Here is a 23,712-nt window from a genome sequence, read left to right on the forward strand (position 1 = left end):
AGCAGTTCTTTACCTTCATTTAACTACTTTTCAGCTGGTCACTGGTTTAAACAATTTGCTTTTGATGATCTGGTCTGCTTAAAGCACAAAGCTGGTACTTTGTTTCATTTGTGTGGGGGTTTGTCTCAGGTTTAATCACAGCTCAATGTACAGCAAGCATTTTCTGCCTTACTGCATATTACTATTAGAGAACCTAAGAAACATGGCTTGGCACTGTACATATTAGATAGAGCTGTAGCCTAATAAAAGCATATTAACACGCGACAGAGCAAGATGAGGTTAATTGAACGACATCAGCCAGCTACAGAATTTTATATAATCTGAGGTACAATGAACTTCTATACACCCTTAAACCACTGGATTTATTTTGTATGTTCTGTTCTTCATATCCAAATACTTTTTGTTTGATTAAGCATTACAGTATTTCTGCTTGTGTGAAAACATTTGATGTCAACTCGAGAGGTTTTACATACACTTTATTATATTTTTCTTCTCAATCTAACACAACGCTCTAAATGTCATGGCTTTTGTCTTAAATACTCTCCATTCTTAAAGAAAAACTGTAAAAATATTTAATTATAACTAATTAAAAGATCTCTTCAGGGACTGGATTGGGAAGGGTGCAAAGGTAAGGGAGAAGTGAAGGGGCTGTGGGCTGTGGGGTTCTTCTGTGGTCCTTATCCGAGCGGTTGGGAGGGTGTGGAGGCAACAAAACAGGAGGGCAGTTACATTCAACTGGGGGTTCATCGCAAAGACGAGGTGGTGTTACCATTTAAAGAAAACCTGTAGGACGACATGAATGAGCAGGTTAGAATGAAGCCAATGTGTCCTGTGGCTGACACTTGCGATGTGTCACCTGCACACTCTCTCCATCATGTGTGTGACAAGGCGGTCGGAGATGCCTGGACAGGACTCCTCTGCGAGGTTGAAGGCGTTCTCCAGTTCCTCAATGGCTCCTACGCCGCCACCACTCGCCCGACGCTTCTCCTTTAACTGACACGAGAAATTAATCAAAGATGTTGACTTTACTGTGACGGTTTCATTTGTTCTGTCCATTCTCTCCCATTACTCTAGATCATTTGGCATGTGGTCTACATCTAAAGTCAAGAGAAGGGCAAAGGAACCCATAACTTACACCTACCTCTCTGAAGATGGGTGTTACCAAAGCAGACAAGCACTGAGACTTGGGTTGTCTTTTCACCGAGTCTCCTGACTGCAAGTGAAAAAATGATGTTAGGTAAAAAAAAAAAAATCTGACTATCTGTGTCTGAGCTTTATGTCTTTACCTCTGAATCTGTGTGTGCATAGCCCTTCTGTAACTTGTTCATAGAACTGGGTCTGACTGTGGGAAAGGTCCAGATGGGGCAGGTATCAACATCACCATCAGCATCCCTTAAATTAGAACAAAGAGATATGGTGCAATTAAATTAGAAAATAACTTTTTTTCAGTTTTAAATCATGCATGGATTTGAGGATAACTAGATCTTGAGACTCACATGTCTGAGTCGTCAGAGCTTGATTCCTCCCCATGTCCCTCTGACTTCCAGCGTCGGTAGCGGTCAATTAGCTCTGTCAGATATGCCGTCTTCTTGGTGTAACGTGTGATGAACTTGTGCTTGAGAAGCTCTTTGGCAGTTGGCCTCTGTGCATGTAAAGCAACACAATACCCCAATGACACTACACTAACAGTATCTTCTAAGCATACAGCTGGGATATTACTCCCATACTGTGATCACCTTATTCAGACTAGAACCTGCTTTTATCTACTACACCCTAACGTTTCTATCAAAATGCGATTTTGGACCATGTTTGAATATTTGACTAAATATAGAATAAATTCTAATCCCCAGTTAAGACAGAGCCTGCTGATCCAGTCAGTAGCACATTTGGTAGTATAAATGATCCAATGCCTTCACTCAGAACAGCAGTGCTAATCTGGAATTATGCTCTTTGTTTCTTGACCGTATTTATCCCAAACAAGAATGTCTGATCCCTCCCTGCAGTTTCCACTGATGAAAGGTGTGAAGTGTTTTACTTACAAAACGAGGATCTTTATTTAGACAAGCCTCCACAAACTCTTTGAAGGGCTTGCTGTAAGGTCCCTCAAGTGTGGGTGGAGTGTTTTTGGGAATGAGGAAAAGGACTCGCATGGGATGCAGATCAGAGTTGGGAGGTTCCCCTTTAGCCAACTCAATGGCAGTGATTCCCAGAGACCAGATATCTGCCTGGAAAAGGAAAAGAGATGCGTGATGCTGCTTTGAGACATGTTCTGGAACCCTGGACAATTGTAGACATTGTCCGGATGAGCTGAATATCAGAAAGCAGAACTCAATATTCACTAAATCAAATTAAATTCTTTCTTTACGAAATTCAATCAATTTATGAACCTAATGTGCTGTCATTGTAAACCTCTCTTCAACTAAAACATCAGGGCTAAAAGCATCAAACCAAAGTAACTCTATTTACTCAAAGCAGTTACACAAAGTGAGTATGTACAGACTTTGTCCAACCTTAAAGTCATAGGCTGATTGTTTGATAACCTCTGGCGCCATCCAGAAAGGCGTGCCAACAAATGTGTTCCTCTTAATCTGGGTATCTGTCAACTGTCCTGCCACCCCGAAATCAGCCAACTTCACATCCCCCTGCTCCGACAAGAGCACATTGGCAGCTACCAGAAAAAGACAGGAGAACAAAGACAGTTTAAAAACAAATTACAAATACAGATTGTTTAAGAACAAGTGATACAGTAAAAGTAAAAAAAAAGAGTCCTGAGCACATTCAAGACAGCTACTGGGTTTTCTTCACACTGAAAGTCTGCTCTGTGTATCTGCCATCAATACATAGAGACCATGATCTGATCACCTTTTATATCTCTGTGAATCTTCCTTTCAGAATGCAGATACTCCAGGCCCTTCAGAATTTCCCTCAATATAGTAGCAATGTAAGTTTCTTCAAGAGGCCCTGGACGGAGCTGGGGTGATGAAAACATAAAGAAAAATCACAGTGGTGTGAAAGATGTGAGGGAATCACACAAGTAGGTCAGGTTTGGCTACATGGGTAGAAAAAGTGCCACTAAAATAGATACATTCGTACCAGATCCAGAGCGGATCCACCACCTAAATACTCCATGATAATCCACAGCTTGGTCCCCTGAGAGAGAAAAAAAGACGTTTCAGTTTTAGATTTAAAAACCACACCTTTGTTAAGGCCCTGTAATGCAAGTGGCTGAAACCGGTGTGTTTTGGTGTAACCTCACCTTCAGGTATGATCCATAATACTTGGTGACAAAAGGACTGTCGCACTGACTCAGTACAGTGATCTCCTGCTGAATGTCTTCAATCTCATCCTCTGCCTCTTCCAGATCTATTATTTTAATGGCCACCACTTCTTTCGTGCGGTTGTTGATGCCTTTATAGACCTCTCCGAAGGAGCCTTTGCCAATACGCTCTTGCTTGGTGAAGTATTCTTCAGGGTCCAGCCGGGTATTCTGGCCCAGTGACAGCAAAAAAAAGCATTGAATTATTAAGTGCATCCCACAGTGACCTTATCTGTGTATGTACGAGTGTTTGTGTATCTTACCCAGAAATTTAACAACACAAAAATTAGGAGTAAGGAGCAAATTATTTGTTTTACATATGCATTCTTTTTATTTAAGACTAATTAGACCTGGCGAGACACTGACCACTGTCATTTATCATAAAGCTTTCTTATCTGCGTAAGTGCTAGAGCGTCTGTTCACTCACAGTCAGTATAAGTACTTAGTCTTTATACGGAACATTTTGCCAGGATGTAATTTAAGAGGCATGACTTGAAAGTTCAGTGGTTTTCTCTCTCCATCACAGCAGGAAATGAGCGATCATTTGACTGAGCAGCTGCAAGAAGCCATTAGATTTATTCATATTTTAATACCTTAGAGGATGTGACAGCTGGATTTATTAAACCAAGAAAGACTTTATTCCTATTGCTGTATACCTTCATTAAAAACACAAATTGTGATTACATCTATGTATATATGCAGCTTGTTGACCAGTGCTTTCACTAGTGCTGACGACAGGCGATGAAATTAAATAAATAGTGTTCCTATTTGCGTATATGCCAGTTGTCCCTTGCATCGATGGCTACCAGACCGCCACCCACCTATCCATTGTTAGCCTGACAGTCATGGGGGCTCGCTGGGAGTTGACAGTTGGTGAAAAGAAGATTTCGGTACCTGGTTTTGCATGTCTCGAAGGTGTGCCATCCCCCTGGCAGGTCGGACGGCACCGGAGCGGCTCTGTCGCTTGACTTTCGGGTTTTCCTCCCTCCTCTTAGCTGTCTAGGAAGCTAGCTGTGTAGCTAGCCAACTAGATAAACACCCAATCTGCTGGCTTTAACGGAGCTGTCACTCCGCGCACTGTTTTCGGCCTCCAAGTCCAACGGAGGACCGAACAGCCCGGCGGCACAACGAGCTATTGACCGAGAGACTCCATGTATGTCGGCGGCGGAGAACGAGAGGAATAAACGCTTCTTCCGTGTATAAATATTTAATTCATTTCAAGGAACGCTTAGCCTGTTGTTCATTTGAAGCTTGAGGAGGACAAAATAATGGCTCACGTAAAAGACGCATGCGCATAGTCTTTGCAGACGTTGGAATTGTGGGAAATGTATTTTTCTAAACGGGAGCGTCATTATCTTTAGGTTCTTCCAGTCTTTTTACGAGAAATTTTGCATTTTCTACATTTCGATGGTTTTTATTTAGTAATTCCTGTATAAAGTGTTCTCCTCTGCTATGTATCTTTTGTCAAGTCATAAGATAAAATGAGATATTTTATACTTTATTCATTCCACGATGGGGGAATTATTTTGTCTGCAGCAGCAAGGCGGCATTAAATAGGACAACAGTATAGAAGTATAGAGTAACAGTATAGAATGGAAATCAAGTAAAACAAGTTAAATCAAGTAATCTTTTAAAGTAAAAAATCAAGTAAAAAAGCATTACACCTAAAAAGTTTTTTAGTCCCAAGTTTAAAGCCCTCAGTCAAATCCTTGCCCAACTATTTTAGTTGTTCTAAGTGTAACTGTAATTAGTAATAATATGATCAGGTATTAAGTATTTAATTTTCATTTGTGTTTACCTGGCCAGAAGCAGGCTTTGTCTTTCACTTTGACTCAGGATCTGTCATGTCTGTCATGCCTCAGATCGTTCAAGCAGGTCTTCAATAAAACAACAAGAAGTTGCTGCTGATGCTGCTGCAAGCTAGGCTGTTCTAGAAGTATTAGAAGAGCCATTGTTTTTCCTAACATATGCTTATGGCAAAAATATTCAATCATCAGAGGTCCCGCTGTGGATTATTTAGAAGTGGTTAGTTTTATGAACCAAAGTACAGCGCCGACGAGTTACACCGTTTGGAGGAGGACGGCTAAATGAAGAGTCTTTCTAACAACCGTCTGCTTTGATTAAAAATAAAAAGCTGCTAAACGACTCGCAAACGATGACTTTATTCAAACACACACCTAAATATAACCCTTTGTTAAGAATGTAAAGCAAGGTCTGAACGTTTGTCTGTTAGATTCAGTTGTGCTTTTTTCAGGGCAAAGACATGATGCGACATAATCTCCATCAGGACCTTCGGCCATTGAATATTAGTGCCTTATGAGTATGCAAGGAAAACAATGGCGGACTGAGCAGTTGTGCTTCACCAGGCTGGCCCCGCCCACTCTCAGGCTAGCCCCGCCCCCTCTCCGCTCGCTGGGCAGGTACAGAGGAAACCAGGAAGCACAGTTGTAGTCTGTGAGCCTGAGGCAAAAAGTCTTCTGAGATGTGTCACAAGACTTTTGCAGAGGAATGGATGATAATTTCTCTGTAGATAATATGGAGCAATCTGAGTGTCCCCTCATTCTTACCATTACCCAAGGTCGTTTAAGTCAGCCCCTATTGCCCCGATGATGGTATTTTTCTTTAAGGAGAATTGAAGATTCGACTTATAAATTACTATTACCCTTTAATTTATAATACATCAGTTTTGAAGGACAGTGGTTGTGATTGAGGTAGATTATTCCCTCTACAGGGATGTAGACGAGGTTTGTGTTTTTTTGTTGTTGTTCGTATTTTACTTCAGTAGAGTGTTGCACATGCTATGCATGGCGTTATACACTAGGTATTATGTTTAAGATAATGTCTGTTTTATGTTTTACAATAGTTATCACTGTGATGGTGATGGAATTGAAACAAACCCTACAATAAACATTAGCAAGGTGTTTGCCTGGAGGGAATCATAGTAAGCACCCGTAATATTTAAAATACCACAACATATTAATATATATTCTAATTTCAACTCTGTGCAAATATAAAAAAATATATTTTAATGCACACCAAATTACTATACATTTTATAAAAAATAATCAATTCATAGCTTAATATTAGTTCTATTAATTAGCTACTTGTTTAATTAGTTAGTTAGGTATATAAATCGTGTTCGTGAACATGCTAATGAGTGAAGAAGTGTGTGCTCGTTTTCTACAGCGGCTATTCTATTGTGATGCGCTTTTTTGGGTTCGTGTGTTTGTCCATAAGCTCCGCCCCATCGGGCGGTCGGGGCACATTTTTAATCAGTGTCTAACTCACCCTGGCTAGAAGCAGTGTGTTTTTGGTTACGCTTGTCGATCGTCCTGGCAGATACGAACCACCGAAGTGTTGACAAATGCTATTTTAAACCGAAGTGCTGAAACCATAACGGTGAGTCGTTACATACATTAAAGCCGTGTCAAACCGCAACGTTAGACATAGCTTATCTCACAGCGGCTGTAACGTTAACGCATATTTACGGTTAGCTAACGTGTTGTGCTAAAGCTAACATCTAATTAATGTGTCAGACATTAACCCAACACATACACGGCGAATTAGCTGGATATTAGCCTACGCACATGTTAGACATGGCGTCTAATGTGGAGTTTCATTCAGTGACATTGAAGCAATGTGTCAACAGCTACTCCACATGTCAACGTTATATAATCCTATGCTACAGTGAGTTTAATGTACTATATAATGTTCTTATTCAGCAGTTTGACTGCTATACGCCATACTCGCCTTCTAGGGCCTTTTTGGCTGCTCTATGTGCCATGTCCTTTTAGAGAACCTGCTGATCATATTTGCATTTAACCGAATTAGAATGGGGATAATTTATACATGTATTCATTTAAATTGGGCTAATGATCATGCTTTTCATTTAAATTAGCAAAGCTGATTTCATTACAGATACTGACAACCTCCGTTCATAACTCATTATGTGCATTGTGTTTATGAGTCGTCCGGCTCCTTCTGTTTCACTGTGCCGTAGAGTCTGAAACCTAACTTCCTTATTTGTAAGCATTTATTCAATTTAAGTCTTTTCTTCCTACAGGCTGGATGAGTGGGCCAATCTTCACCTCCCCCTCTGCAGAGGTGGCTGAGATGAACCGCATCCATTATGAGTTGGAGTACACAGAGGGTATCAGCCAGCGGATGAGAATCCCTGAGACCCTCAAGGTGGCCCCAGACACCCAAACAGCTCCCCTGCCACTTCAGCAGCCCCTGCCCAGTCACACAACACTGATGCAGGTTCCTGAAAGGATAGTTGTTGCAGGTGAGGACAACAGACAGGACTTAAGCATAAGATTTTATGCTGGATTGTACAAACACTCGTGTCAAGTCTGTGCATCGCATCATGTATAATACTTTTATGATCCCTTTGACCTCCTGCTTTCGTCTTCGATTCGTGTGCAGGTGATGATGGGGATCCACATTTTGTTCGTCCAAGTGATTTAGATCTGATTCAGTCTGTCCCCCCTGTGGATCTCCTGAACATGAAGGCCCCACCACGTGTCCTCACCCTTACAGAGCAGCCTCTGGACTCTCTTGAAACTGACCAAACCTCTGCACAGCACAATCCCAGCCAGGTGGTAAGAGATTAATTAAATGATTAAGTCTATTTACTTTTCAATTAAATTAAACATAATTGGCATAATGGCACGTTTAGTGGAAACTGTGACCAAATAACATACTTAACCTTCAACACTATAATAAGATCACCTTCAAAAATCTGTGGCCTTTCGTAGGCCCACATTCATTCTAGGTCTCGGAGGGAACGCAGTGCTAGTGAGAACATATCAAGTCGTCAAAGTCAGATCAGCAGATGTGATTTAAGGTAATCACATATACTGTACATATGCCTGACATGCCTGTTTTGTTTGTTTATACCCTATTTTCATTTTGTTTGATTAAAAAATTATCTTGTTTCTCTACGGTTTCTCCCCACTCACCTCTCTGCCAGTGTAACCCCTTCCCCTTCTGCCCCCCCGGTCCGCATGTGCCCCCCTCTTTGCTCCCCTGAGGATGCAAACCTCAACTTGTTTACAGCTGCAGGGTTCCTGTCTTACATCCAGGCAACAACACGCAGAGCGTACCAGCAGGTTCTTGAAGTCCTGGACGATAGCCACCGCAGGTGCTGTCCCTCCCTCCTTTGCCTCTGAAATTCTCAGAAGTAACTGTCATGCTTTACAGTTTACTACTGGGATATAATAAATACTGTAGATTTTAATAATTATTACATTCTCTGTATTTAACAAAGAAATAAAGCATAAAATATTATAACTAGTTTAATATTGTAACAGTACGTCGTTACATTTTAATTCAAGGTCTGTAACTCTTTCAAGGACTCACTTGGACTTGGCACTGGATGTAAACCCTGATGAATCAGGCTTAGTGGATGCCTCCTCACTACGGCGACAGGTAATACCTCTAAAATAATTCTTCACTCCTCTAGTTTATTGTCTCTTGATATTATTATTTTGTTTAATTCGTTTTCACTTAAATCTGATTTGTCCAGCATCATACGTGTATTATAGATGTATGATAACTGATTACCCTATTGTAATCAGTTTTGATGAAATGCTGTGTCAACATGTTGCTGTCTAAAAAGTTATGGGCTGTTGATAAGCACTATTAACAGTGTCTACTACTACTATAGTGTCTTTGGGAATTAATGGAGGATGCAGTTCAAAGACATGTCCAGATCTCTGCAAATAATTCAAGTTGAGAGTTTTTGTTGTTAATTATATAGTGATGTCATTATGTATATACATATTGAAATACAACACAGTTGCATCTGTGGTTTTCTAAAGTAATTGTTATTGATAACTTTCACACAGCTGGGCGCTGCATTAGAAACTATGTCACCATAAACAGCTGTTTTATTCATAGGCATAATGCGGTACGTAATAACCTCCTCTGTTTGAAGGCTCATTCCCACTTCAAATTGGATTTATGTTCATGTATTTAGAGAATACATCTGTTTGTGTTCATGTGACCCTCCAATGTGACCCTTCCAGATAGTGAAGCTAAATCGTCGTCTGCAGCTGCTGGAGGAAGAAAACAAGGAGCGCTCCAAGCGAGAGGTATTCCTGTATTCTGCTACTGTGGCGTTCTGGCTTATCAACACCTGGATCTGGTTCCGTCGCTAAGATGGGATAACACTGTGTCTCCCAAAACATTGGAAGCCAAAGCAATTCCTAAAACACTGCAACCATTTAAAGTATGAGGGTTTGCACACATCTACAGACAACCACAGGAATAACTAAATTCCAGCAACAGCTTTAGTTGGATGATCTGAGGATATATATGTTGTAGCCAGATATCTTTAATATACTACAACTACAACACTGGTTGTTGTCAATTTCCAAATCACAATGTAAGTTTGAAACTTTTCCCACTTACTGCTCTGATGTTCATTGGGGTTTAGGTTAAAGTAAATATAGACTAAGCTATGAATCTGCAATGACTGGGATTGTTACAGACATGTCATGGTTGTCACAGATCTAGAAAGCTGATTGCACTTTTAACCTTACTTACAATGTAGTTATCTTTCAACTTGGTGATAAGTAACTTGTAGTCTCTGGAGAACAATGATGGGATAGGGAAATAGGGATTCACTTTAGCAACAAATCTTTTGGGAACGCAGTCTAGGTTGAAAACTGAGCTTCTGAAATGAAGCTCAGGATGATCGGTAAATTCTTGACTAATTCTAGCAATGCCATAAGATTTACCCAGAATGTCTTGAGTTTTTTTATTATCCGAAACATTTGTGTATAGCATCTATAGTTGAAATTCAGTGTTTTTACATCTTGAGCAGTCACATGACCAGTAATTGTGATATTGTTGATGAGATTGCAGCAGAAACATTAAGCTTAATAATGAGGGTATTTGTGAACTGATGGCGTTTACCCATGCTGTTAATTCAGTTGAAGCTTCCACTTCCACAGAATTGTACCACTCATTGTTTTACAACAGCAGTTCCATTCAATGCTCAAAGCATGGGCTGATGTGATTGCATTCATTGTAGAGTGTGTGACAAATCATACAGCTGCTGTGTGAACATCTGTACTTGATTGGTAATGGTTTATTACATACCGAGATGCACACAATGTTGCTGTCATCATTTTCTGTTAAACACTGTATTAAAGCTATTTAAGTTGAATATTTATTTTCTTTGAAATGTATAAATCCATTGAGTGTTTGTAAATATCTTGCTGTAATAAATGATGTATGTTAATAACCTTGTGCTCCCTGATTGTGTACGGTGCTGCCTCTGCTGGTCTGTTTGCTCCAGCACCAGGAAGCTGACGTCCCAGGGCTTTAAACTGGGTTCGGTTCAAAACGTCTCGTTTAAAGGAAACGAAACTCCGTTATCGTAGTTGGTAAAAATCCAGATTGGCCACAGACGGTAAAATAGTATCTGAAAGCTTTAAAGCTTGGCGCTACATTGTTTGTCGTCTTGTACCGGAAGTCGTCAGGACAGAAAGTGGAGCTTTGATCACGATGGGCATCATGAAACTGGCAGATCTGATCCGCTCGGACGCTCCGGATGCCGTTTGTCACAAACAAATCCAAGACTATTCAGGTAATAACTCCTGATCAGCGAGCTGTGTGAGTTCAACCAACGCCATGTTATACAGCTAATGTTAGCTTAGCAGTAGCTTCAAAACATAAACAAAGCTTCTATCGCCACCTCTAACGTGGAAACACGGGAAACCAGCATTCATTCTGTTCCGTGCGTCCTGTTGATCACCTGTCAATGAGACCGATTAGATTTAACTTGTGTTGAAAATGTAGTAAATTGAAAACTAGGAATTCAGTTATAAGTTGTCCTTTTAGTACTAATATGACATGTCTTGAAGTGAGGTAATACACGTGCCTTAACATTTGATGCCTGCTTTCATTCAACAGGTAAAGTCATTGCACTGGATGCCTCGATCGTGCTGAACCAGTTCCGGGCTGTGACTCCTAAACTAAGGTCAGTGTATAATAGTCCACAATTTACTGACTAGATACTTTGATCGTTCTTGATGTTGTTCCCAACAATACAATTGATTTATCATCATAGTCAGTCAATAAGACCACTAACAGCTCAAGCATGTTTTGACTTTGTCGTTAGGAGTTTTAGGTTATGTTCAAGTAAAGTTGAATAATGAATAGAGACAGTGAAGGTGTGTGTTTCTGAAGCCAGTGTGTTTGTGTATCACTCCTGTTTGTTGTCTTCTCTTTAGTCCTCTGAAGGGTCTCGTCTACCGCATTCTCACTTTCCTGGAAAATGGCATAAAGCCAGTGTTTGTGTTTGATGGAAAGCCTCCTAAAGAAAAGTCAGCTGTTGTAAGCAAACACCTCAGGTTTATATGTTTCATGTTAGTATTATGTTTTATGATCATCTTGGTGCCTGACAGGTTCACAGAGTGGTGAAACCTCTTCCCTCGTGGTGATAGAACAGGCAGCATTGTATCTGTGTATCTATCATACAGATGTTTCTGACCCTGCTTTTCTCCTACAGCTTAAGAAGCGAGCAAAGTCAAAAGGCTTCTCCAACAGTACTGGCACAGGTACATCTCCATATTAACTTATTATTAAATATTATAAGAATAATTATGAACTTTATAATTCAAATAAGAGCTTTTGAGCTTTTTCCTTATTGTCCTAAAATGTGCTGCATATCATTGCTTTTAATGCTCTGTGCAGCTTCTTCAAAGACCAAAGACTGCATAAAACTCCTGAGTCTCTTGGGTGTACCTGTCATACAGGTACATGAGATACTTTATACATATCTTCATTAACTATCCTCACTTTTTCCATTTACATTTCTGTCTCCCACTCTCTGTCTTGGCATTGTGCCTCAGGCTCCAGGCGACGCTGAGGCACTGTGTGCTCGACTTGTGAGAGAGGGGAGCGTGGATGCAGTGGCGTCAGAGGACATGGACACACTGCCGTTTGGCGGCACTGTTCTTATTCGCCAGCTGAATGCCAAGAAGGACAGGTGGGAATGTCTATCACTTTCAAATTTCAATTCATTGTTTGTGCTGATAGAGATTAGTGCTCAATTAGGTCTATTTTTGTCTGTGTTTCAATGATAATGGAGCAGAGTAATCTCCAGTCATGAGGAGCTTAAAGAAATAATTATTATACTCTCAAATGTCAAAAAGAAGCCTAAGCTTGTACTTTTTATTTATTCATTTTATTTTTAAAGCTTAACTAACCGATCTTTGCTCTTCTTCCTCCTAATTACAGCGATATAACTGAATATACTTTGTCCAAACTATTATCTAAACTGGATATGACTCGTGAACAGGTAAGACTTAATTTCACCATTTGTAATTAAATTTTTTATAATATTAATATCACAATGTGGAAATATTTCGTAAAAATATTTTGTCCTTTTTTTTTGCATCTTTTCTCCACCAGTTTGTTGACCTGTGCATTTTGTTGGGCTGTGATTACTGTCAAAAGATAAAAGGACTGGGCCCAAAAAAAGCACTGAAGCTGATCCAGAAGCACCACACGATTGAGGGTGTGGTTTCGCATATCAAAAGACAGGTACAGCATGATGATGTTTAGTGGTCTGCATGCTATTTTGCGTGTGGGTGCAGTCTAAAATGCTGCTATTGTCTGTCCTTCAGACTTATCCTGTGCCACAGTTGTGGAACTACAGAGAAGCACGGAAGATATTCTTGGATGCACCACAAATTGAGGCTCCCCAACTCAGCTGGTCTGAGCCAGATGAAGAAGCCTTGGTTGAATTCCTCTGTCCCAGACCATTTGCGTGTGTAGTCACCATCTGTATCATTTTCTCCTGGGTCTCAGAAACAGTTTTGAACTGTTTGTATCCTGCTTTACTTTTAGTGAAGACAAACTTCGCAATCGAATGAAGACTTACCGTGCGAGGCGGGAGAAGCAGGAAAGGGAAAAAGCAGCAGGATATACCAGGCAAAGTAAAATTACGGACTTTACCAGAGTCACAAGAAAAAGGCAGAAGGTGAATACAACAGTCATTTTGAATTTAACTCATCTTTCAAATTTCATAAATTAATTTGGAAATGGATTAATTTGGCAAAATCCTGCAATCAGAGAAAGCGTTTGTACACCTATTAAAGTACTTCATTTAAGAAATTACAACGCAGGGACTATAACTATATCACTATAACTGTATTTTTTCTTATGTGTTTTAATCCTCCAGGCCATGAAGACTACAGAATCTCCAGGCATCGAGAAAAAGAGGGCAAAGTCTAAATAGATTTTCAGCTCCCTGTCTAAAGAAATTATGTAAAAAGTACCGACAGACAAGTCTTAATCAGGATCGTGAAGTTCTGCGAGTTAATTATCTCAGTTTATATACCCAGCATATTTTCCGAACTGGACACAAGCACAGCCATAGTGACTGTGACATGTCACTATACAAGTGATGTTCTGATTTGTTCTGTAACACAAATAATGATTAATAGTATAGAACAAATCATGGTTTTGTTAAGCCGGTCCATGTGCCTTTTTGTTTTCTACTTAGTTTAGTAGCACAACCTAGCAGAACCATCTTGTACAACACAGACTTCCAGTTTTTGAGCATCAGGGCACAAACCACCCTGATATTATAATAATCTGATGGGTGGACAGCAGCGTCTGTGACAATACTGCACTGAGCAGCTCTTTGGTGTGTCCAGCAGTTTCATGCACAGCCGTGGAGAAAAGCAGAGCAGGCGGTGAAGGACCATGAAAGAGCACAGTGTGATCCCTGTCAGGGAGGCTGCTCCCAAAGCCAGAACTGGAGACAGTGGACGTCTCATCGCTACAGATTCAGTCAGCACCTGTTGTGCCAAGGCTGCCAAGGCAGGGGCCAGAGGATGAATATTAATTCATCTACTAATAGTAAGATTAATGTCTGATAGAGGAAGTTATCTTCAAAAGGCAAAAAAATGTACAGCTCATGTTATACTGTATGTTAAATGTTGTGTTTCCACATTAAAGCAATCGTGCGTTTATTTGTTTGTTTTCTTGACTCAACGCATTGTGATTTAGCAGCACCGCTGCGTTCTGGGGAACGTAAAAGGGCAGTCGTTCGGCGAAAACGTGAACTACTCCTACCGGCCGACAGGGGGCGCCGCCGCCCTCCCCGCTGCCGCGAGAGTCCCCTTTGTGCCGTGTAGAAGAAGCGGCGTGTCAGTCGCCCAGTCTCCGCCAGCCCTCAGCAAGGTGCCTGCTGGTCGCCGCCGTCACAGAGCAGACACCCGCCCTCGCCCTCGCCCTGCCCCGGGTCCCTTGACCAGCACGTCTGTCCCGGTGATACCAGCCCTCCGCGTCCGACCATGGCGACGAGTGCGAAGCGAAAGCAGGAGGAGACTCATCTGAAGATGCTCCGGGAAATGACTAGCCTGCCCGCGAATAGGAAATGCTTCGACTGCGACCAGCGCGGCCCGACCTATGTCAACATGACAGTGGGCTCCTTCGTCTGCACCACCTGCTCCGGGATCCTGTGAGTGTCTTTGGGCGAATGTCCCTTCTATGATTGCTTACGGTCGACGACGAGACGCCGCCGTCGGCTGTGCGTCGGCGCGCTCCTCCGGCACCGTTAGCTCGCTAGCTAACGCGGCGTTAAAGTGAGGACAGGTAACGCAGACGTTCGGTTCAGCCCGAGGCCGTGGGGCTGGGCTGGGCCGGGCCCCTACTCCCGTGTGATAAGACGTGGTGCTGTACAGTCACTAGTGCGAGTGGGTGGGTTGGACCCACTTATCGCCTGACACCAAGATTAGCAGCAGCCTAACTTCGGGATCACGTACGTGACAGTGTTTTGAGAGCAGCCCGTCACCGGGACATCACCTCCGGCTGACCCTCCGCCGGACGCACGCCTCCAGATGAGCGGGAGCAGGGCGGGTCTGTCTCCGCTGAGGCAGCTGGATCGTGAAGTGGGGCAGTGGGTCGTCCACTGGCTGACGCCTGATGAAACCTCCTTCCTTCCTGTTAGCAAATCAGAACCAAAATTTAGGCAATGAACCAGGTTTATGCAATGTCATCACACCCGTTAGGTCCGTTTAGAAAGACGTTTTTTTGCGTGTCTTACTGTCAGGAAGTTATACAATGTTGTGTCAGGTTTATGTCCACTCAGCCTGCGAGCTCAAACTGGCCAGTAGCCCGCAGCTGCACTGGATTATTTGTTTATGTACATTACTATTCAAACACCATTTTAAACTAAATTCATTAATTTAAAAAAAAAAATATATATATATATATATATATATATATATATATATATATATATATATATATATATATATCTCACTAGTGTATATATATCATTAATGTGTATGTGACCGTACGCCTGTGTAATAGGTGTGTCACAGTAAACATGGGACATACGTGCGTGTTTGGCTACATGTAAACAAAATATTTAAATTTAGCTCCAATACTTGTGTGTATTTTCCCTTTTTATTGTAAACAAGGAGACATGACACTTTCGTCTGTGGTCAAAGGGGTTTGTTGACACTAAACACACCAAGTCATCATGTACAGCAGCTTAAACCAACTCCATCGGCTGTTCACACAACGTTTCTGCAAAGAGCTGTGCAGCTGCATGAAAGTTGTTTGATTTTGTGGCGATGGGAGGACTAAAGTAGATTAACAAGAACTTTAATTGGATACAAATGTTTTATCGCTCATGGTTTCTTATCATTACGAGGTCTGTCAAATGTTCGTGCTCATTTGTCTTAAACATAGGGATTAATTTTCACCCCGAGAAGAAAACCCGGCATCTGTCGGCCGGAGTCTTGTTTGCTTGCTTTCACAGCACCCGGGCAGCATCGGGTGTCAGCCCTGCTTCTCCTGTTCTTTAGCTAACGTGTCCCTCCTCCACCCGCAGACGAGGACTGAACCCCCCACACAGAGTGAAGTCCATCTCTATGACCACGTTCACACAGCAGGAAATTGAGTTCCTACAGAAACACAGCAATGAGGTATCCCACACACTTTACAGCTCACAACCTGGCTCCACATTTCACTTTGTTGAACGTTACTTTTACAGTGAGTGTTCGTTTTGTTTCGCTGCTGGGATCTTGACATTTTTCTGCACTTTGCTTAGTCAACTTTACTGGCATTCCACTCTCCGGACTTTTTTTCTCATGTTTCTGACTCAACCCCTCCCCCCTTTCCTTTATTTTTTTTCTCACCTCTGTCCTGGCTTTGCCAAACCCCCCATCCCCACCCCAATCCTTTGCTTACCTCCCACTCTCCTCATTCCTCTCCCCCCCGTAGGTCTGTAAACACATCTGGTTGGGCCTCTATGACGACAGGACATCAGTCGTTCCAGATTTCCGAGAACCACAGAAAGTAAAAGAGTTTCTTCAGGAAAAATATGAAAAGAAAAGATGGTAACATTTATTTAATAAATTTTGACATAAGTGAAAGTTGTTCTTAGATCAAGTCAGGGTCAAACCAACACTTACTCCTGTTCATTTCTTGTCCCCGGGGATACTCCTTGTATAAATAGATAAATTATGGATTTATTTCTTGGGGTCGTGGAGGTCATTTAGTATTGCTGCTAGTTTCATGGGGCTTCTCTGAAGCAAAGGAAATGCTACCTCTGCCAAAACCCAGTTAGCAGTTTTGGACTTGGTTAACCATAGGTTTCAGTTTGATAGTATGTTCTTCATTGTCTTGGATGTTTTTTATATCCACCAACCACTTTCCTCCAGTTACTATGGTGTTGGTACAGCATAAGGAAAACACCATTTTCAAATGCTAATATAGTCAAGTTTGCTCAGATGTAACGATATAAACTAAAACATACCTAATAATAAATAAACCTGCACACATGCCTTCATTTAAAATACCTTTCTTGCCTGTTATTACAAAATACTACTAGAATATGTTCACATGCAGGAAGCTGTATGTGTTTAATATGTCTCTATGCTCTTTATTGAATGTGTAGGTATGTTCCTCCGGACCAGGCAAGGGCAGTATCAAGCGTTCAGGCCTCTGTATCTGGCTCCTCAGCCAGCAGCACTGGCAGTACCCCAGAGGTCCAACCCCTCAAAAGCCTGCAGCTCAACAGAACCCCACTGCGCCAGGTATTTCTACATGTGTGTTGTCACTTGGCAGGATGGCGGTTCAATGCTAGTCTAACTGCTCCTCTGACTGATCGCAGCCAAGCCTCATTTTCTCCTCTTTAATTGTGACCTCAGTCGAGGCAATTATAGAAACCTTTTTACTCTCTTCCCCTGATGCTAGTCCCCAGGGCTGGTTCGTTCCCAGGCCCACAGCGCTGCTCAGGAGAAGAAGTTTGACTTGCTCTCTGACCTGGGAGGAGACATCTTTGCTGCTCCACCCTCCCAAACTGCCAGCACCACCAACTTTGCCAACTTTGCACATTTTCCAAGCCAGTCAGGTAAGTTGCTTATCTCTTTACTAAAAACACCAAAGATCTGTGACATACAGCAGCATGTGTTTGTCATCACGCCACGCATTGCCCTACCATGGTTTGTTTGTATCTTCCCTTGTTTATTGCTTCAGCACCTCAGGGTAATTCACATACCAACTTTGCCAACTTTGAGGCATTTGGAAACACTGCAATTCCATCCCATCAGAGCACGTCACCCCCTTCAAAGTCTTTTTCAACAGGTACCCCTCCTCCCAACCATTCTCCACCTCTTTCACACGCACTCGCCCTCCCATCAATATATCATTAGCTCCAGTGTCCACTGGGCGAGCTCTGTATGCTGCAATGCTCTACGGATGCTCAGTCTATGTGCTGAGCTACATTAGCGCTGCATTCTTTAAGTCTGAGTCTGTTGAAGCCATTTGAGACACCCAGTGGACAGTTAACCCCAAACATTATTCATGTTTTATGTATCCTGTTCCTTTGTGGATTATGTAGTTATTTCTTTGTCTTCTTCTATACGAAGGGTGGGTCTCTAATCTTTGAGTTTTAATTATTTAAAGGTGGAGGTGTACCAATCCCGTCAATGTCTAGTGCTGTCCCCACCCAGTCCCAGACAGGGACCTGCAGAGAGGACCGCTATGCTGCTCTCGCTGAATTAGACAATGAGCTCAGCTCTTCTACATCCACAGGCAGCAATGTGCAAGGGTGAGAGATGGCTGGCATGGCAATCAACTGCTAATGAGCTTAGACTAGAGGCGGTTTTTACTTTTTACCACTGCACTTCTTGTTTAAAGAGAGATTGGAAATTATAACAGAGTCACATTATTTATACCATTTGTTTATTTGACATAAAAACATTTTATGTGGGCATTTCTTAAAGGAATCGTTTTGGTCCAGTCCTTGGTTCCTCGCCAGCCCAGAATCCCCCTGTGTTACCCAGCATGCAGCCCGGGTTTGGAGGTAGTAGTTGTGATTTTAACTGCAACGATGCGTACAGAATTAAGTTATGTCTTGGCACATTTTCATTCGTATCTTGAAGACTTGTTTTGTAATGTATTTCCTGCCCCTTTCATTTAGCCGTCCCATCCACAAATCCCTTTGTTGCCGCAGCTGTTGCGCCGGAGATGGCTACCAACCCCTTCCAGACCAATGGCAGAGCTCCAGCTGCAGGTGTGTGTCCATTTAAAGTTGTGTATTTAACAAGAAATAGTTTCACTTAGACATTTGTGTTAGTTTGATACTACTGCCAAGTAGTAGTTTCATTATTATGTTTAGGTATGTAGAATGTACTCGTCCGTCCGTGTGTGTGTGTGTGTGTGTGTGTGTGTGTGTGTGTGTGTGTGTGTGTGTGTGTGTGTGTGTGTGTGTGTGTGTGTGTGTGTGTGCGTGTGTGTGTGCGTGTGTGTGTGCGTGTGTGTGTGCGTGTGTGTGTGCGCGTGTGTGTGCGCGTGCGTGTGCGCGTGTGTGTGCACGTGCGTGTGCGCGTGTGTGTCCGTGCGTGTGTGCATTCACTGTACACACATGCTATGTGTGTGTCTCATAGCCTCGTTTGGTACAGGCTCTATGAGCATGCCCGCCGGCTTTGGGAATGCGTCCTCCTACTGCCTCCCGACCAGTTTCAGCGGAAACTTCCAGCAGCAATTCCCTGGCCAGGCCCCCATCCCTTACACTCAACCTGGGGCCTACCACCCTCAGTCTAATGGTTAGTGGCCTCCCATCCCTCTGTCCCCTAATCCTCTCCCACCTGTGCGGTATCTGTCAGTGATTTGCATAATCGGCCTTTTTTGCCAGCATACAGTCCACTTTGTTCCATGACGGTCCTCCCTTCGCACCTGAAACAGAGTTTAAGTCTGTCGGCAGGAAATGAAGGGTGACCTGTCAGTGGCAGCTACTGCACAGTACTAAAAGGTTGCATTCAGGGTGCAAAGCTGAGGACTAGAAGCAAAATGAACAAGCATAATTAATTTATAAGACTTAGTTTACACCTGAATGCAATCTGACACGCTGGGGCTTGGCTCATTCTGCTATTAAATTGCAGCATTTAAAGTTGTAAATGAACAATTTATTACTGATTTACTACAATTATACATTAGAAGAGACAGCAGACTTTACCTGTCCCTTTCCCCTTTTACCCCTCAGGCCCTGCATTCCCAGTCTATGGTCAGAACAAGCCCTCCATGACGCCCTTTGGGCAGCCCATAGCTGGCCCTGGCATGTCCAATAACCCTTTCATGGTGAGCATGCTCGGTTTATCTTTTTTTCTATTTTATTGACAAAACAAATTAAGCCTGAATATTTTTTCTCAGAAATATTTCTGCTGTATTTCCGGCACGCTGATGTTCTCTGTTGTCTCCCTGTCTTATTTCAGGCTGGAGCCCCAGCCGGGTCATTTCCTTCAGGGGGATCGTCCACCAACCCTTTCCTGTAGCACAACTCCGGTTCCTCGACACCAGAGGGCAGCATGCAGCACATATGCACACACCCGTTCAGTCACGCAATTAGTGGCAGTACATTTCTTTTTAAAAAAAGACCATAAAAAGTTTACAACTCTATGAAGGAGGACAAAGGACTATACTAAAGACTAAGGGACTGTTATAAGGGGAAAATATGCTGTTTGGACTATATACAATACACTATATGCTTTTTAATTTTTGTTTATGACTGTAAGCTCTGTGCATATCATCATTTGTAATCACAATTAGGTATATGTTATGTATAACAAGGACTGAATTAACATGGGTGAGTATGCACACACTTATGCAGAACAACCACTATAAACTATCTATGTCAGTAAGGGTATACGCTTTTAAAACTTATTAACAGGGTTCCATCCAAATATATACGATGCAGGTATTTCATTTTTTTTCAAAGGGAATTTGTTGTTTAAGTATAATTGCTACTATATGTGCACTAAGGTGCAAAATGTCCTATTATTAATGTTCAGAATCCAGAGTGCTATTCCTAAAACTCTAAACTTGCCTATAACCCAACGAAACAAACCCCGTTGTTTAAAAGTTGCAGCTGGCTGGAACGAGCATCGTGGATTACAAGCTGTTCTTTTAAATATATGTGGGTGGAAGTGAGTCAGGGCAATCGATGTGTTCGAAATACGAGGCCAGCGGACTCTGAGCCTTCCAGGTAAAAGAGCACAAATGGAAAAGAAAAGTACACTTACTAAGATAAGTGCTTCTTTGTCCTGCTACCTTACTCATTTAGGACAGTGTCATTAGGTTCTCTCCTGATGGGTTAAGATATTGTCTATATTTTATGAATAATACAGCTTTATAGAAGGTAAACCGTACAACATATATAATGTTATGTTGTATTTGTCACTTCTTGAGGAGAATTGTTAAGCTCTCTGTAGTTGCTTTATCATACTGCAAAAAGGAAACTAATTCAGAATTTATGACGTAACTTGTTGAGCCCATGAGTCTGGAGAACTACATCTCCAGTTGTGCCATCAGTGACTAACAATTTGACAATTCATTGTTACTTGTCTTTACAAGAATAGGTAAGAACATGTGTACATATATAAATATATGTATAAATAAATTAAAAGATTTTTAACTACTATTTTGAGTTTGTGTAACTGTTGTGGCGCAATTGTATTTTTAAGTGTTAACTGATGATTTCACGAGTTACAAACCAGCCTAAGTCACAGTACTGCGTATCACGAGAAGTGCTACGTCACCGACACGGACGTCTAGGCTTGAATGAAACATATGACATCATCGTTACGACTCGAACCGGTTTCCACGACAACGGTCAAACTTGGACATGGCGTCTCTGCTGACAGAGCCGCTGTTTGAAATCTCAGGAAGCGGTCCTCCACCCAATAATAACTTTTACAGCCTTACCGTCACCAAGGCAGAAGTAAGTAGCGATGCCTTTAATGAGAGCGGCAGTTAGTGGTCAAAGCACAGACAGTAAGCTAACTAATTAACGTTAGCAAGCGCTAACGGTAACAACTGCAGTAAGCTAAAACAGTAGTCACATGGGTTCAACAGGAAGACTGACGTAGCTAATTGAGCGACATCAAATTTAACTAATTATCATATCAACGAATATTATTATTAAAAAAGTTAAATATATTAAACTAAGGCAACTAAATTGGCCAACTGTAGCTAAACAACATTTAGCTACAGTTGGCCAATATACGGTTGTTAGCTATAACTAGCTAATTTGGTGCTAGCTCAAATATTGTCCTTAATAATAGATTTCCATGTTTATTTAAAGATTTTCGCTGCTAGCTAAATATTGACGTGTCATTTCCAGGTGATATGGAGATGGTGGAGGATATCTCCAAGATCTGTCTACAGGACCTCCAAGCCCGGGCAGCTGAAGGAGTCCCACCAGGACTTCTTAGATGACCCTGAACTCCAGCGTAATGACTCCTTTTCAGGACTGCATCTGTGGATCACAGCACAAATTTATTAGATGGATAGACTTTGTGTTGTGCTATTCTAAATGTGCATTAGCAGTGGATCAAAGCTCTGCTTCTAGTCAAGTGGATATTTGATGTGAGAACAATCGTGCTGTATTCCTGAACCAAAGCTAAACTAATGTTTTTTTTCCTCAGGAGATGTCAGTATGGTTTTTGGACTCCACATCTTGCAGTACATCAAGGCTCTGTGCCAGGGTCATTATGACTATCTGGAGCGCCTGCCTGACTCCTTACTTCTGCGGATCATTAATTATCTAGAACTAGAGCATGTGGTTCAGCTTGAAAGAACATCTCATAAGCTGAGGCAGGTGAGAAACACAATGTCAATGTCAATAATATACTGTTTCCTAAATTAAGATACGTTCTACACAGTGTCTTAATAGGCATTATCCTGTTACCATATATATCTACAATGGATACAATATGATCTCAAAATTTTGTTGTGTTCTTGTCTGCTCCTCAGCTATGTGGGTCAGAGGAGTTTTGGGAGCAGGCAGTACGCCAGCGCTGCAACACAGTTTCGGCTGATGTGGCCGCGTTGGCACTTCAGGTGGGCTGGCGCAGCATCTTCTTCACCCACAAGTTACAGCTGCAGAAGTTGATTAGTCGTAGGAAGCTGAAGTCTGAGGAGCTCCCTCACCCTGGCGTTGCCCCTGAACTAAGCCTTGGCACTGATAGCCATTCTGACCCTAGAAGCAGCTCTCACTGTGAGGATCAAAACCCTGAACAAACGTGTGGGTCTAAATCCTAGCGAGTGTCTACTTGAGTGATAATTGGAGTTGTCCAAGAATTGTATATTAGAAATGCTTGTGTAAGAAGATTGGCTTTTGTTTGTCAAAAATAACAAAAATCTACAATATTATCATTTAGTTGTCAGTCATTACACATTAATAGGGTCAAAGATAACAGGACAATATAGCATTTGAGTATACTATACATACATGCATATCGAGTTATAGGCAACATACTGTACATATACAAGTTAAACACTACATACTCAAACATACAAACATTAATATAAAATTTTGTAAAATTATTATAATGTAATTTAATTTATTTCCAAAGTTTAATTTAGTTCCAAATTAATAGGTTTGAGTCTTCTACTTACTGTATCTGTCTTCTGTCATTACTTTATGGCCTAGACAGGAAGTTTCATTTAAAACATATAGGACTATAAACTGGATCTGAGAAGTTTGACAAATTACATAATTCTCTTTATTTAGTTTATCTTTATAATTTTCCTAAAAGATACATAATGTCTCTTAGTTGACTAGTAGCAGTAGACAGTGAGCATGTCGCCCTCTAGAGGCCACAACATGCTGCTGTCAAAGGCCCTTTTGCTCATCTTCAGTGTCATTATTACTTTGTTTCTGCTCTGCCTGTACGTTATGCAAAAGATAAATGATATAGTCTTCTTGAGATTTTAATTTGATTTGAAAACACACATTATTATATTGAACTCTTTATTTAGAACAAATTTTGTAAAAAAATCAGAAAGACCTTGAATTAAAAATGTGAATAATGTCAGTGAAGGATTTTGCCATAATATCTCAGGATCTGTAACCGTAC

At 41.6% G+C, this 23,712-nt stretch overlaps 5 protein-coding genes across 9 annotated transcripts; 4 read left to right on the plus strand and 1 right to left on the minus strand.

The window, feature by feature from the left end:
* Positions 1-459: 459 nt before the first annotated feature.
* Positions 460-4,608, minus strand: stk25b (serine/threonine kinase 25b). The gene is made up of 11 exons (XM_029131809.3): positions 4,211-4,608; positions 3,257-3,487; positions 3,094-3,150; positions 2,863-2,971; positions 2,511-2,668; positions 2,040-2,225; positions 1,497-1,642; positions 1,287-1,392; positions 1,142-1,213; positions 857-993; positions 460-783 (listed from the first exon to the last, which is right to left on the minus strand). The coding sequence occupies exons 1-11, from the start codon at positions 4,238-4,240 to the stop codon at positions 744-746; spliced, it is 1,272 nt and encodes a 423-aa protein (XP_028987642.1). The 5' UTR covers positions 4,241-4,608; the 3' UTR covers positions 460-743.
* A 1,949-nt stretch (positions 4,609-6,557) lies between these two features.
* LOC114844248 (mitochondrial fission factor homolog A-like) lies at positions 6,558-10,568 on the plus strand. Of its 3 annotated transcripts, none has more exons than XM_029131459.3 (7): positions 6,558-6,715; positions 7,380-7,601; positions 7,742-7,914; positions 8,074-8,162; positions 8,289-8,459; positions 8,653-8,746; positions 9,346-10,568. In XM_029131459.3, exons 2-7 carry the CDS (start codon positions 7,385-7,387, stop codon positions 9,475-9,477), a joined length of 876 nt encoding a protein of 291 aa, XP_028987292.1. In that variant the 5' UTR covers positions 6,558-6,715; positions 7,380-7,384; the 3' UTR covers positions 9,478-10,568. The 3 variants fall into 3 exon arrangements, with proteins under 3 accessions (XP_028987292.1, XP_028987291.1, XP_028987293.1); XM_029131458.3 differs by having other exon boundaries at positions 6,559-6,715; positions 7,742-7,917; XM_029131460.3 differs by having other exon boundaries at positions 6,559-6,715; positions 7,742-7,917; positions 8,671-8,746.
* Positions 10,569-10,668: 100 nt separating this feature from the next.
* Positions 10,669-14,310, plus strand: zgc:110269 (probable flap endonuclease 1 homolog). Its single transcript, XM_029131457.3, has 11 exons — positions 10,669-10,913; positions 11,240-11,306; positions 11,560-11,662; positions 11,838-11,886; positions 12,023-12,084; positions 12,181-12,317; positions 12,569-12,629; positions 12,743-12,874; positions 12,958-13,100; positions 13,181-13,313; positions 13,515-14,310. The coding sequence occupies exons 1-11, from the start codon at positions 10,832-10,834 to the stop codon at positions 13,569-13,571; spliced, it is 1,026 nt and encodes a 341-aa protein (XP_028987290.1). The 5' UTR covers positions 10,669-10,831; the 3' UTR covers positions 13,572-14,310.
* Positions 14,311-14,471: 161 nt separating this feature from the next.
* On the plus strand, positions 14,472-21,272 carry agfg1b (ArfGAP with FG repeats 1b). Of its 3 annotated transcripts, none has more exons than XM_029131454.3 (12): positions 14,472-14,801; positions 16,182-16,275; positions 16,574-16,689; positions 17,250-17,388; positions 17,549-17,705; positions 17,831-17,938; positions 18,260-18,404; positions 18,580-18,659; positions 18,777-18,869; positions 19,243-19,401; positions 19,839-19,933; positions 20,068-21,272. In XM_029131454.3, exons 1-12 carry the CDS (start codon positions 14,635-14,637, stop codon positions 20,125-20,127), a joined length of 1,413 nt encoding a protein of 470 aa, XP_028987287.1. In that variant the 5' UTR covers positions 14,472-14,634; the 3' UTR covers positions 20,128-21,272. The 3 variants fall into 3 exon arrangements, with proteins under 3 accessions (XP_028987287.1, XP_028987288.1, XP_028987289.1); XM_029131455.3 differs by having other exon boundaries at positions 19,258-19,401; XM_029131456.3 differs by lacking the exon at positions 17,831-17,938 and having other exon boundaries at positions 14,473-14,801.
* A 140-nt stretch (positions 21,273-21,412) lies between these two features.
* Positions 21,413-23,560, plus strand: fbxo36b (F-box protein 36b). The gene is made up of 4 exons (XM_029131461.3): positions 21,413-21,572; positions 21,975-22,083; positions 22,279-22,451; positions 22,607-23,560. Exons 1-4 carry the CDS (start codon positions 21,477-21,479, stop codon positions 22,892-22,894), a joined length of 666 nt encoding a protein of 221 aa, XP_028987294.1. The 5' UTR covers positions 21,413-21,476; the 3' UTR covers positions 22,895-23,560.
* The last annotated feature ends 152 nt before the right edge of the window (positions 23,561-23,712 follow it).

Source organism: Betta splendens, chromosome 17, assembly GCF_900634795.4.
Source record: "Betta splendens chromosome 17, fBetSpl5.4, whole genome shotgun sequence".
Taxonomy (NCBI): Eukaryota; Metazoa; Chordata; class Actinopteri; order Anabantiformes; family Osphronemidae; genus Betta; species Betta splendens.

Coding starts and splice junctions, on each gene's coding strand:
- stk25b (XM_029131809.3), bottom strand. CDS start 4,240: ATGGCACACCTTCGAGACATGCAAAACCAG. Junction 3,151..3,256: donor ATTATGGATCATACCTGAAG/GTGAGGTTACAC, acceptor TTTCTCTCTCAG/GGGACCAAGCTGTGGATTAT. Junction 784..856: donor ATGATGGAGAGAGTGTGCAG/GTGACACATCGC, acceptor GTCGTCCTACAG/GTTTTCTTTAAATGGTAACA.
- LOC114844248 (XM_029131458.3), top strand. CDS start 7,385: ATGAGTGGGCCAATCTTCACCTCCCCCTCTGCAGAGGTGGCTGAGATG. Junction 7,602..7,741: donor TGAAAGGATAGTTGTTGCAG/GTGAGGACAACA, acceptor ATTCGTGTGCAG/GTGATGATGGGGATCCACAT. Junction 8,460..8,652: donor CTGGACGATAGCCACCGCAG/GTGCTGTCCCTC, acceptor TTTTAATTCAAG/GTCTGTAACTCTTTCAAGGA.
- zgc:110269 (XM_029131457.3), top strand. CDS start 10,832: ATGGGCATCATGAAACTGGCAGATCTGATCCGCTCGGACGCTCCGGAT. Junction 10,914..11,239: donor ACAAATCCAAGACTATTCAG/GTAATAACTCCT, acceptor TTCATTCAACAG/GTAAAGTCATTGCACTGGAT. Junction 11,887..12,022: donor CTCCAACAGTACTGGCACAG/GTACATCTCCAT, acceptor TGCTCTGTGCAG/CTTCTTCAAAGACCAAAGAC.
- agfg1b (XM_029131454.3), top strand. CDS start 14,635: ATGGCGACGAGTGCGAAGCGAAAGCAGGAGGAGACTCATCTGAAGATG. Junction 14,802..16,181: donor ACCACCTGCTCCGGGATCCT/GTGAGTGTCTTT, acceptor CTCCACCCGCAG/ACGAGGACTGAACCCCCCAC. Junction 17,389..17,548: donor ACAGAACCCCACTGCGCCAG/GTATTTCTACAT, acceptor CCCTGATGCTAG/TCCCCAGGGCTGGTTCGTTC.
- fbxo36b (XM_029131461.3), top strand. CDS start 21,477: ATGGCGTCTCTGCTGACAGAGCCGCTGTTTGAAATCTCAGGAAGCGGT. Junction 21,573..21,974: donor TTACCGTCACCAAGGCAGAA/GTAAGTAGCGAT, acceptor TGTCATTTCCAG/GTGATATGGAGATGGTGGAG. Junction 22,084..22,278: donor AGATGACCCTGAACTCCAGC/GTAATGACTCCT, acceptor TTTTTTCCTCAG/GAGATGTCAGTATGGTTTTT.